Source organism: Anarhichas minor, unplaced genomic scaffold (assembly GCF_050575085.1).
Source record: "Anarhichas minor isolate MPS153535 unplaced genomic scaffold, ASM5057508v1 ptg000041l, whole genome shotgun sequence".
Lineage (NCBI taxonomy): Eukaryota > Metazoa > Chordata > Actinopteri > Perciformes > Anarhichadidae > Anarhichas > Anarhichas minor.
This window is the reverse complement of record NW_027466487.1, coordinates 2,600,552-2,611,499: the sequence shown is the minus strand read 5'-3', so window position 1 is coordinate 2,611,499 and position 10,948 is coordinate 2,600,552. Positions and strand designations below refer to the sequence as shown.

The following is a 10,948-nucleotide window of genomic DNA, read 5'->3' as shown; positions in this document are numbered from 1 at the left end:
AAATAAAAGCTGTTTTGTGACACACTCTGATTGCCCTCTCAGGTCATTTTACTATAACTGTGGTGGCCTCCTGACACCTGCTGGTTCATGCCAGGCACTTTTTATTGCCAAGCATTATGCAGTTAAGCAGTGGAGGAAGACGTTTTCACTCATGTAAAAGTAGCAATACCACTACATATAAATACTCTGTCAGGTAAAAGTCATGCATTCAGCATTTTATTTGAACAAAAGTACTAAGTATTAGCATCAAAATACACTTTAAGTAACAAAACTAGAAAATACTCATTATGCAGAGTAACCCATTTTTGAAGTATAGCACAGTATATGTTATGAGATTATAATCGTTGATGCATTAACATATAAGTATCACTTCAATGTTGCAGAGAAGATGGGGCTAATTTCAACAAGGCCTTTAGCTATATATGCCACTGTAGGGTAGCTTAATCTATGATAATAACCATAGATTAACCATAATAACCAGTAACTAAATGCGTATAAATGTAGTGGAGTATAAAGTAGGCCTCTCAAATGTAGTGGAATTGAAGCATAAAGTTGCAAATATTGGAAATACTCAAGTAAAGCAAAAGCACCTCAGAGTTGCACTTAATTGCAGTTATTCAGTAAATGTACCTAAATAATTTCCACCACTGCAGCTGAAGTATTGTCCTTCCTTGAACTCGCCTCTTTCAGATAACAGAATTTTTTCTTCACTTTCGTTTGGCGCATTTCGAGCAGATGGACGTCACAGACACTGTTTCCGTGCTGCATTCAAATAATATCGTAATTATCGTAATCTAAGGGCTCATCTGAACATCCATGTCGTAAATACGACTTGAAAACTCGGACTTTTCGGAAAGATCCAACGTAGTTTCCGCAATAATACGGAAATGTCTGAAAACCAAGCAAACATGGCTGTCTTACGTTGGCTAAATATGTCGCTCAATGTACTGAAACCCGCATTAAGTGGAGTAAGGTTGTTTTCCACAATGCACTGCCTTCCTGTTTCCCTTGTCTACCGACCATCCCGTATGTCCTGAACGCGACATCCGCATCGTGGGGGCGGAGAGGTAACAGCAGTTTACTGGCAGTCAGGGTGAAGAAAAAGAAATCCAAGTGGGAACCTACGGAATAAATACCACAAATAATTTAGGAGGGGCTCTTCTGGGATTAAAACGTTGACTGCGAGCAATGTGAGTAGTTTTGAAAGACTTAAACTACCCCAACTTTGTTGGTCTTCGTTGCCTCTCAGTGTTCCAACCGCCCGTACTGCCTAACGTTATTGTTTGGTGAAAAAACATGGCCATCTTGTGTTGAAGGATGTAACAAAAAACATATGAACTCGTTCTTTGTGACAGTTATCGGTTCTCTGTGCCCACCCACCCCATAATGAAGTTCTGTAACGTAGGCTGAACGACTTCTTAAAATTGTGGCCTAACGTAACGTTATATTTAGGAAACGGGGAGAAACTCCGAGGAAACTCGGGCAAATTTAATATATTTGAGTCGTTATTAAACCTGGAGTCAAAACCTTCGTTTAACCCTCAATTTAGCTGCGATGTTAGTGGTGGAGCACACCGTTTGCTCGACGCATGTAAATAGTTGTTTAAATTAAGCTGTCGATTGTTATCAATTATGATATATACCGGAAGAGACCAGTGTCACGTGACTTCTGTGACGTTACTGTGGACTCCATCACTCTGAGCGTCCGTCAACCGCTATCATCTAAACAGTACTGTCTATTAACTGCATAACCTTTCCCTTGACTTATTTTTTATTTTATACTTTTCCATCTGTCACAAAAATCCAACACAGCAGCGGGTCTGTGCTTCTGATCTAAGCCAGAGATGACCACCGAGAAGACTGCATACGCTCCCGTAGAGGGGTTTCCCTCTCCACCCTCGTTTCCCGGGCAGACAGCGTTTCCTGTCACATTTGACATGAATATGCCAGGCCCAAACATGTTTGGGGCCCCTGCTCCTAGTGGTTTCCTGGCTCCTGGTGGTCAACCTGCTCCTAGTGGTTTCCTGGCTCCTGGTGGTCAACCTGCTCCTGGTGGTTTCCTGGCTCCTGGTGGTCAACCTGCTCCTGGTGGTTTCCTGGCTCCTGGTGGTCAACCTGCTCCTGGTGGTTTCCTTGCTCCTGGTGGTCTACCTGCTCCTGGTGGTTTCGCTGCTCCTGGTGGTTTCTCTGCTCCTGGTGGTCTACCTGCTGATGCTGGTGGTTTCGCTGCTCCTGGTGGTTTCGCTGCTCCTGGTGGTCTACCTGCTGCTGCTGGTGGTTTCCCTGCTCCTGGTGGTTTCTCTGCTCCTGGTGGTCTACCTGCTGCTGCTGCTGGTGGTTTTCCTGCTCCTGGTGGTCTCCCTTTCCCTCCACCGACTGCTTTTGGAAAGGGTGTTCCTGGAGCTTTCGGAATGGCCAACCCCTCTTCCTCACCATATTCTCCACCAGGCCAGGGCTTCAATGGCAACTTCAGCGGTTAGTATGTCTAACATTGTTGCACATATATGTAAATCTCTATATTTGTAATTATACATGAACATTCATAGTGTAATTTAATTAATTTGATGTTTCTGGCTGGTACCGTTGCAGATGATGTTTACCATAGCGAGGAGGACCCACCACCCTTTCATGAGAACCAAGACTTTGATTTTGGATTAGATAACAAGAGCATAAGAAGAGCCTTCATTCGAAAGGTAAGGAGCTAGTGTGGGAATGCGGCTCGGAGTATGAGGCCATCACAGGCTGCGTTGCAAATCACTGAGCAGAATTGTATTTGCATTGTATTTTTTTTAAATATTATTATATTTATTTATTTATTCTTATCAATACAATTAAGTACTTTATTTTCTGAGATATATTTTCCACCAAATTTAATGTAAATCAAGTTTCTGACCTGCTGACTAACAAACAAACACAACCTAAAACATAACCTCCTTTTTAAAAATGAATCATGTACTTTGTTAGAAATATTATCTGTGACCTGCTGCCCAATAATCCGCTCTTCCCTCCAGGTGTTCTTGGTGTTGACCGCTCAGCTGATGGTGACGTTTGCCTTCGTGGCTGTTTTCACCTTCGTGGATCAAGTCAAGAGTTTTGTCTTGGTGAACACCTGGACCTACTTCGTGTCATACGCCATATTCTTTGTGTCAATTTGTGTGATCAGCTGCTGTGGAAGCGTTCGCCGGAGACATCCATGGAACCTTGTTGCGTTAGTAAGTCTGCTCAGTTTTTTTCTTCTTTTTCAAAATAAAAGATGGAGAGGGGAGGAGGTACAACCCAGGAAGTACTGTGTTAGCTTATCTGGACTATTGAATTGTAGGCCTTCTGATTTATGAATCATGCAACTGTTTTGGAAAAACAACAATGTGTTCTGATGTGGTACAGTTTTAAAAAGCTTACAATACAATGTAAGACCCATTCTTAGATTCAGATTGAGCCTCACAAATCACTATTTCATGACGACAAAATGAAATGCCATTTCCTATTTTATGCCATGAAACTGCACTCCACTCAAACGTCCAAGATTGCTGATGTATTTGTGTTTCTTGTTCTCAGTCGGTCCTGACTCTCAGCATGTCCTACATGGTGGGAATGATCGCCAGCTTCCATGACACTGACACAGTGGTCATGGCAGTGGGTATCACAGCAGTCGTGTGCTTCACCGTGGTCATCTTCTCCCTGCAGGTTTGTATCAGTCAGTCCTGGCCTCTTTGTATGCATGTAATGTACATTGATCATACTCTAATGTGAGCTTCATGTCTTTCTTGGCCTCCTCCAACAGACCAAATACGACTTCACTTCCTGTTACGGTGTGCTTTTCGTCTGTCTGATTGTCCTGATCATCTTCGGCATCCTCTGCATCTTCATCCGTGACAGGATTCTGCACATTGTGTATGCTGGACTGGGAGCTTTGCTCTTCACCTGTGTAAGTACTTTAGTTTGCCATTTTGAGCACAGCTCACAGCATTGAAACATTTAAAGAAAGTTCAACAGAAAGTTTTCTTTCCAGAAACTGTGTCCCATTAATCTGGAAATTTAACAAAACATGCTTTCAACACTCTTCATTTCAACTACTTTCTATCGAAGAAAAGTGTTTTTAGCCAAAGACAAATATTTGACCCATTGTGAATGTCTTCTGTTACAGTTCTTGGCGGTGGACACACAAATGCTGCTTGGCAACAAGGAACTGTCCCTGAGTCCAGAAGAATATGTCTTTGCGGCTCTCAACCTGTACACAGACATCATCAACATCTTTCTCTACCTTCTCGCCATCATTGGGAGAGCAAGGGGGGGCTAAGCAGTAGGAAAGGCAGAGAGAAATTCTGACAGAAAATTGCTTTGAGTTAAAGTCTAGAAGTGAGTTACCATTTATTTTCGTTTTGTCTTGTAGTGTGCACTGATCACATAGTTTGAGAATATTTGGCTTCACCCAGTGTAAATGTTTTTTTTTTAAATAATATATATATATATATAGACTGTCTACATTGTAGTTTGGGGGCTTATTAAAGTTTCATCAGGTATTTGACGTGTTGTACAAAACTTTATTTGCATTTAGAAATCTTATGCCAGACGAAATTCTTAAACAGCAAAAAGATTTAACACAAAATGTTCCCAGAGCTTTCAACTGTGTCACACATTCTTCATTGTCAGACACAGACGTTGCACTTGTCGTCCATTGCACTTCAGGACTTCACGGCCAGGTTGGCTACTTTAGTGCATGAAGAACTTATTATGTGGTTAATACAACTCTGGAAGAAGGTAGTAAGTGGAACTTGAGTTGGGATCATTTTATAAAACCACTATTTCCAGGATCAAGATTAAACTTTCCTGTTTAACCTGCAGGGCAGCAAGAAGTGTTGAAAGCCCAAAACAAAGCTAGTAAGCAGACCCTGGGTTCTTTGTCAAACTACTATGTGTCCAACATGAAATAATACTTAATGCTATGTATAAAGTTATTTTTTAAACCTGATCTCTGTTGTTTGTGGAGTGAAAAAAATCAAAAACAAATCCTCCGAGCACTCTGATCTGTTGTGATTTGAAATACAATTGATAATGATAATGATTGTTGTCATTTGAAATACGATTCTTGTTAGCCACCAGAAGGTTTTCGGAGTTTAGTGTCTTAGCTGTGTAACTGGGAGCCTTAAAATGGACATAGAGCAAACCGTTGATGCCTTGGAGCTGGTGCTGGCGCTGAAGATAAATGAAGAACTCAGCCAGCTAAAGGATCAGTTTGAGAAGATGTTAATTATAAGCAAGGAAATCGGAGACCTGTTGGACGGGATGCTGAGCTCCATCACTGACACTCTGGAGGAAGTAACAGGTATTTAATGTGTTTGTCTTTGCCACTAGATGGCAGCTATAGGGTGCAGCTCAAAGTTGTCAGAGCAGTAGCAAGATTATTAGAATATTAAATTGAAAAACACAACTGTTAACCTTATTGGGCCGAGGAATTCAAATCGTCCACTCTCACATTAAGGATCTGCAAAATGTTTGTGTGAAATTGTTAATATAGGCATTGCCTTATTGTACATTCTGATTACCTGTCTTTAGTCATGTATGTTACTATAATTCTATGTCCTGCTGTGAATGTTTGTGCTTGTGTGTGTATTCTGTGTCTTCGCGTTCTAGGTGCAGCTCCCTGGGCACCTGGATGAAGGTGTGGGTTTGAGCGCCTCCTTGCTCGGCCCTCGCTCTCTCTCTCACCGTCCTGGCACCAGACCCTGGTCTTCAGTTGGATTTGCACATTACGTTTGTTTCGTGTCCTGTAATAAACTGTCACCCTTGGTTTTTGGATCTAACTTGGTGTTGTGTCCCTCCTTATGTTGCGACTTCCGAGCCGGTCGTAACATGTATCTTTACATAGCAGTAATCATTTCATAATAATTGTAAGTTACAAAGTGCTTCGCACAAAGCAGCAAATTAAAATCAAGTCTAATCAAATGTGGAACTGAAAAGTAACACTAGATCAGAATGAAATACATTATTCACAGTAATATATGATAAAAAGAGACAATTCAAGTAAAATCAGGAAATCAAATACTCAGGATAATTTCTCTTATGATTTATTTATTTAATGAGGATAAAACAAGTATGTACAGTCTTGAGCTGGTCAAAACATTTTAGATTGAGACAAGTGAAAAGGCCGTTGTACTAATCAGAGTGTGAGGAGGTAGAAGCGTATATGGTTTCTGTGTCAACCTCCTCCTCATCCATGGATTCAGAAGAAGTGTCCCCAGTCTCTTCTGCTTGTGTGGGCTGATAATCAGGATCCTCAATTAGGTCATCGTCATCAACAGGGTATTAAAAAGACAGGAAATCCATTAAATCTAATCGATTGAAGACAGTAAAAAGGTATATATCAAATATACTTTATGATATAAATTACAATAAAAGAGGGGAATAAAACGGAATAGAGGCATCAATTAGAAGTTGCATTATTTTGACTATGATAGTAAGTCATAAGTATAAGATAGTATCTCATTATTATGAGATGCTATGTCATTATTTTGACATAGTATCTCATTATAATGACTTACAGATCTTAATTTTTTCCTCACAGTGGCGGAAATGGGCTTCCAGACATTCAAACTGTCCAGAAGTCACTGCATACTTATCTGGCAGTATTAGAATCAAAACGTGCCTCTCGCTCGGTGACAGTAAGCTTACTAACCTGTAACAAGTCGCCTCAGGTGAGGTCACGTGCCAGACACCGCCATTGGGGCGTGGCTTAATAAAGCTTGTGTGATGAGCCGCAGAGAGCAGTGGGTTTACTATCAAGGGAACTACGTAACCTAACTAAAGATTTTGTTTTAACGTTGGGAAATGATGATTTCCTTTTAACACGTGACAACCTAATAAATTAATGTAGAAAAATACATAAATAAGTGTGTTGCTCGCTGTACGGGTTCATCAGACGGACTGTCCCAGTTTCCGTGCTAAGGTAAGGTATCTGGGCTGTTAGCCGAGTGTTTTAAGCTAGCTAAAGTTACGTAACGGGACAGGTTACAGCTTTCATTTGTGATACCTACATTTCGTAGACTAACGTTATATTAAGCATGTATTAAATGTAAGGTGTCCTAGCCATGTGCTATAATGATACAGCAACGTCGTACGGGTATACACACACACACACGGTTATGTAGATGGGAAAGTCTTCCTGAACCGTTTTCCAAGTGAAACTGTTAGCATAGCTTACCTATACACAGGCGATCCGAGTACCATAGCTGAGACCCATCTACCTGTATGAGTGTCTATGACAGTCTATGGTGTCGACTGACGAGGCATCACTTGACAATAAATCACTACAATTGATGGGAGCCTGCATTGAATGGGGACTTTGTGTGTATAAACGGAGCCCAAAGTCTGCAATGGTAGTGAACGTCAAAGGGCAAATCCACACTAAAACAACGTTGACGTTATGGTCACTGTAAAGGGAATAGTGTCCAGACTCCTTGAAATGATGTCATTATATCACACGTTAATATATTTGATTTGAGATATTATTTTCAAAATTAAAATGTCGGTGTTTTTATGGTTTTAATGCTGACACACCCGATGACGTCAGACTGTAATTCATCTGTAAATACTAACAAAGGTGTGGTGTTCAGACAGGCTCATAATGCCCGTGGTTAGCAACACCACAGATGGTGACACCTGTATTATTATGGGCTGTTTGCACCGTGTTTTTCCTCTTTGCCTCCCTAAAAGATGCATTGAACGAGAGTGCAGTAAACTGGTCTGACTGCATCTGACTGTATTGCATGTCAGTGCAGCTGTCCATTGATTCCCTACGACTGCATGTACGGACATGAAGTCAATGTGAGAAGGCATTTATTCCTGAGTACACACAGTGTAAATGTTAATATGGGTTGTAAGAATAGAGCCATGTCATAACATTGTCATTTCTTTCCCCTGTCCACTAGTGTCCACTGGAGCCCATGAGAGAGACTTGGCACTGGAATGATGCTAAAACGGGAATGAGGCTAGAACGCAAGTCCCGATGTTGCTCATCCTGATTGTTGCTTAGAAAAGGAGCAAAGGCATGGCCCTGCAGGTATCTCCATTTCCTAATGGGTTTGTTGCAGGCATCCATGCTGTGGGGTGGGCATTCATCCTGCCTTGCTTCTGGTTTCTTGATCGCCTCGTTGCTTTGTGCAAGTCCACCACCCCGGAGCGAACCCAGCGACTCGAGCAGGGATGCCACCTCCACCCCCTCAAGGTCTTCTTCGGCTTCATTATCTTCTTCATTCTTTTTCTCGCAACAGCCCCTTTGGGCTTCCTGGGATTTATGCTCTGGGCACCTCTCGAGGCTTGCCGCAGGCCCTTTTACTACCATAGAGAGACGCCATCCTCACCAGAGAAGGAGACACACAGGGGCTTTGAGCTGGTAGGAAAGGCATCATTTGGATTTGCCACAGCCAACCTATGTCTGTTGCCTGACAGCCTGGCTCGTTTCAACAACCTGGGGCACACCCAGCACAGGGCGGCTGTCATTGGTCAGCACATTGTGCAGGGTGTGTGTCGACCCCATATCCGCATCTTTGTTGACTCCCCCAGCAGCTGTGGGACTCTCAGCCCCTCCAACAGCATGCTTCCCATCGTTAACTCATCTTCATATGGGGCTACTGATAAACATGCACAGCCCCCGGCGAGCCATCATTCCGATTCAGCTGAAGTGCATGTTTCAATCCCAAAGTCCAATAGTCACGTCGTCTGTGTGCCCTGTGATGACACAGAAGAGCCCTCGACTGACTCACCGTCTCCCCTTTTATATACCAATCGCAACTCCAACCAGCAGGGCCGAGCAGGTCACCGGAGTGCTCCCCGAGCTTTGCTCTCCCAGGGTCTCCGCCAACAGGACGATGTGCCCTGGGAAGTGTCGCCATTGTTTCCAGCCAATGTGGACATACTGTGTCTAGAAGAGGTGTTTGATAAGAGGGCGGCCCAGAAGCTCACCCAAGCATTGAAACCCGTGTTTGGACACATACTGTATGACGTTGGCGTGTATGCCTGCCAGCCACCATGCAGGTGTTCCTCTTTCAAGTTCTTCAACAGTGGCCTGTTCTTAGCCAGCCGGTTCCTCGTGCTTGAGGCCCAGTACCACTGCTTTCCCAACAGCCGTGGGGAAGACGCACTAGCTGCCAAGGGCCTCCTGTCTGCTAAGGTGCCTTGCTTAATATCATGTATCAAGCCTCTATCAGTTAATGCAGTTGTCGTTTTTTTTGAGTTGCAGAATCCATATTAATCCCTCATGCTTTTGTCACAGTATGAACACAGTGGAAATAGATGTAATGCTTGTGTTTTTATTTTATTTTTAGGTGCTAATCGGGCAGAATCAGAAACAGAAGAAAGTGGTTGGCTATTTTAACTGCACACATCTTCACGCACCAGAGGGCAAGTTTCATTTTCAGATTTAGACTCAAAGTTTGGTATTTTGTAGATCGGATGGTCTGTGATGGCTGGTGTGTGTTTGCTTTAATCAGGGGAAGGGGAAATTCGCTGTGAGCAGTTAAACCTGGTTACCAAGTGGATTGGGGATTTTCAAGCTGCTAACAAACTGCCCGACGAGGACGTTGCTTTTGATGTGCTCTGTGGAGATTTCAACTTTGACAACTGCTCACCTGGTGTGTCTCTGACAATTTTCTTTTTCTTTTTCTTTTACTGATAACCCAAAATGTTTTTGTTTGTTGTATTTATACATGTTTGTCTGTTTGTCTAGATGACGCCCTGGAACAGAATCACTGTCTGTTTGAGGAATATAGAGATCCTTGCAGGGCAGGGCCTGGAAAAGAGAAGCCCTGGGTCATTGGTGCGTACCATTTTAAACCATTAGACTACAGCAAATACTACATACAAGACAAATACTGACAAATCATTTGGTATTTCATTGGTTTGCATCTAAAGGTACTCTGCTGGAGCAGCCCACGTTGTATGAAGATGACATAAACACCCCAGAAAATCTACAAAGGTACACTCCTTTCCATTTTCTCAAACCTCTGCACAGCACAACTACCATGACACGACCAGAACTCCTCACTCACTGTTTATTCACTGAAGCTGATCTCCGTCTTCTCTGTGTATCTGCGTAGAACTTTGGAGACAGAGGATGTGAGAAAGCAGTATGTCTCCCCTCCTGTTCCTGCAGAAGACTGCCCCTTGGATTACCCTGAGACTGGCCAGCCGTGGATTGGACGTCGGATCGACTACATCTTGTACCGCGAAAACACCATTTCAAAGCACTGCCGAACAGTATGTGTCCTTGTGTGTTTTTACTCTTTCCTCTACCCAGTCTTCTCCATTTTCTCCATTGCTTCTGTCTCTTTGAAGTTGCAAGTTACTTTCAGATGCCACAAATAATTCATGAAAAATGTGCATATGGCAAAACTACTGACAGTTAGTACTTGTAGAAAATGTCTTCTATAACAGCATATAGTAAACAGCATAAAGCATCATTGACAGCATGCACTCTCTTTGTGTCCATCCAGGAAGTTGAAGAGGTTTCCTTCATAACCCAGCTGGCTGGCCTTACGGACCATATTCCTGTGGGCTTAAGACTGAATGTTGTTATGGACTCTGCTGATTAATGGCGACGACGGTGAAGGCAGCATCGCGTACAAACAAAGGGAACAAAATATACAAAAATGGACATTGTTATGATCCATACTATTACAATGCTTTACTTGAATCTGGGGTTTATATGACAATATGCTGACCAGTTTAATTATGCCTCAGGTGAAATTAATAAGGATTTATTGAAACTATATAATGTTTACAATTTTATATGTAATGCCCAGTTAAGGGCAGAGGTATTGATTTTGTATAATAACTTATTTTTAGGATTTTTCATTCCAATATTTTTCCTACAGAAATAAATGTAAATAATTCATTTCACACCGTGTCTCTTGCTTTTTATTTTCCATCAATTAGAAGTTGCTTTATTTGACTAT

General features: G+C 42.3%; 2 protein-coding genes across 7 annotated transcripts; both read left to right on the top strand.

Moving 5' to 3' along the window:
- The first annotated feature begins 761 nt into the window (after positions 1–761).
- On the top strand, positions 762–4,968 carry grinab (glutamate receptor, ionotropic, N-methyl D-aspartate-associated protein 1b (glutamate binding)). 2 transcript variants are annotated; one of them, XM_076108952.1, is made up of 7 exons: positions 762–1,190; positions 1,815–2,474; positions 2,589–2,692; positions 3,011–3,211; positions 3,555–3,683; positions 3,781–3,924; positions 4,144–4,968. In XM_076108952.1, exons 2-7 carry the CDS (start codon positions 1,844–1,846, stop codon positions 4,294–4,296), a joined length of 1,362 nt encoding a protein of 453 aa, XP_075965067.1. In that variant the 5' UTR covers positions 762–1,190; positions 1,815–1,843; the 3' UTR covers positions 4,297–4,968. The 2 variants fall into 2 exon arrangements, with proteins under 2 accessions (XP_075965067.1, XP_075965064.1); XM_076108949.1 differs by having other exon boundaries at positions 766–1,190; positions 1,812–2,474.
- Positions 4,969–6,751: 1,783 nt separating this feature from the next.
- Positions 6,752–10,892, top strand: smpd5 (sphingomyelin phosphodiesterase 5). 5 transcript variants are annotated; one of them, XM_076109417.1, is made up of 10 exons: positions 6,752–6,942; positions 7,710–7,820; positions 7,925–7,991; positions 8,087–9,165; positions 9,320–9,395; positions 9,485–9,625; positions 9,721–9,810; positions 9,906–9,969; positions 10,091–10,250; positions 10,487–10,892. In XM_076109417.1, exons 2-10 carry the CDS (start codon positions 7,800–7,802, stop codon positions 10,583–10,585), a joined length of 1,797 nt encoding a protein of 598 aa, XP_075965532.1. In that variant the 5' UTR covers positions 6,752–6,942; positions 7,710–7,799; the 3' UTR covers positions 10,586–10,892. The 5 variants fall into 5 exon arrangements, with proteins under 5 accessions (XP_075965532.1, XP_075965533.1, XP_075965534.1 ...); XM_076109418.1 differs by lacking the exon at positions 7,710–7,820; XM_076109419.1 differs by lacking the exon at positions 7,710–7,820 and having other exon boundaries at positions 7,925–9,165.
- The last annotated feature ends 56 nt before the right edge of the window (positions 10,893–10,948 follow it).

Bases quoted from the DNA above. Each gene is read 5' to 3' on its own strand.
- smpd5 (XM_076109417.1), top strand. From the start codon at position 7,800: ATGTACGGACATGAAGTCAAT. The intron at 7,821-7,924 runs GTGAGAAGGCAT...CCTGTCCACTAG, and splicing joins TGTACGGACATGAAGTCAAT to TGTCCACTGGAGCCCATGAG. The intron at 7,992-8,086 runs GCAAGTCCCGAT...GGTTTGTTGCAG, and splicing joins AACGGGAATGAGGCTAGAAC to GCATCCATGCTGTGGGGTGG.
- grinab (XM_076108952.1), top strand. From the start codon at position 1,844: ATGACCACCGAGAAGACTGCATACGCTCCCGTAGAGGGGTTTCCCTCT. The intron at 2,693-3,010 runs GTAAGGAGCTAG...TCTTCCCTCCAG, and splicing joins GAAGAGCCTTCATTCGAAAG to GTGTTCTTGGTGTTGACCGC. The intron at 3,212-3,554 runs GTAAGTCTGCTC...TCTTGTTCTCAG, and splicing joins CATGGAACCTTGTTGCGTTA to TCGGTCCTGACTCTCAGCAT.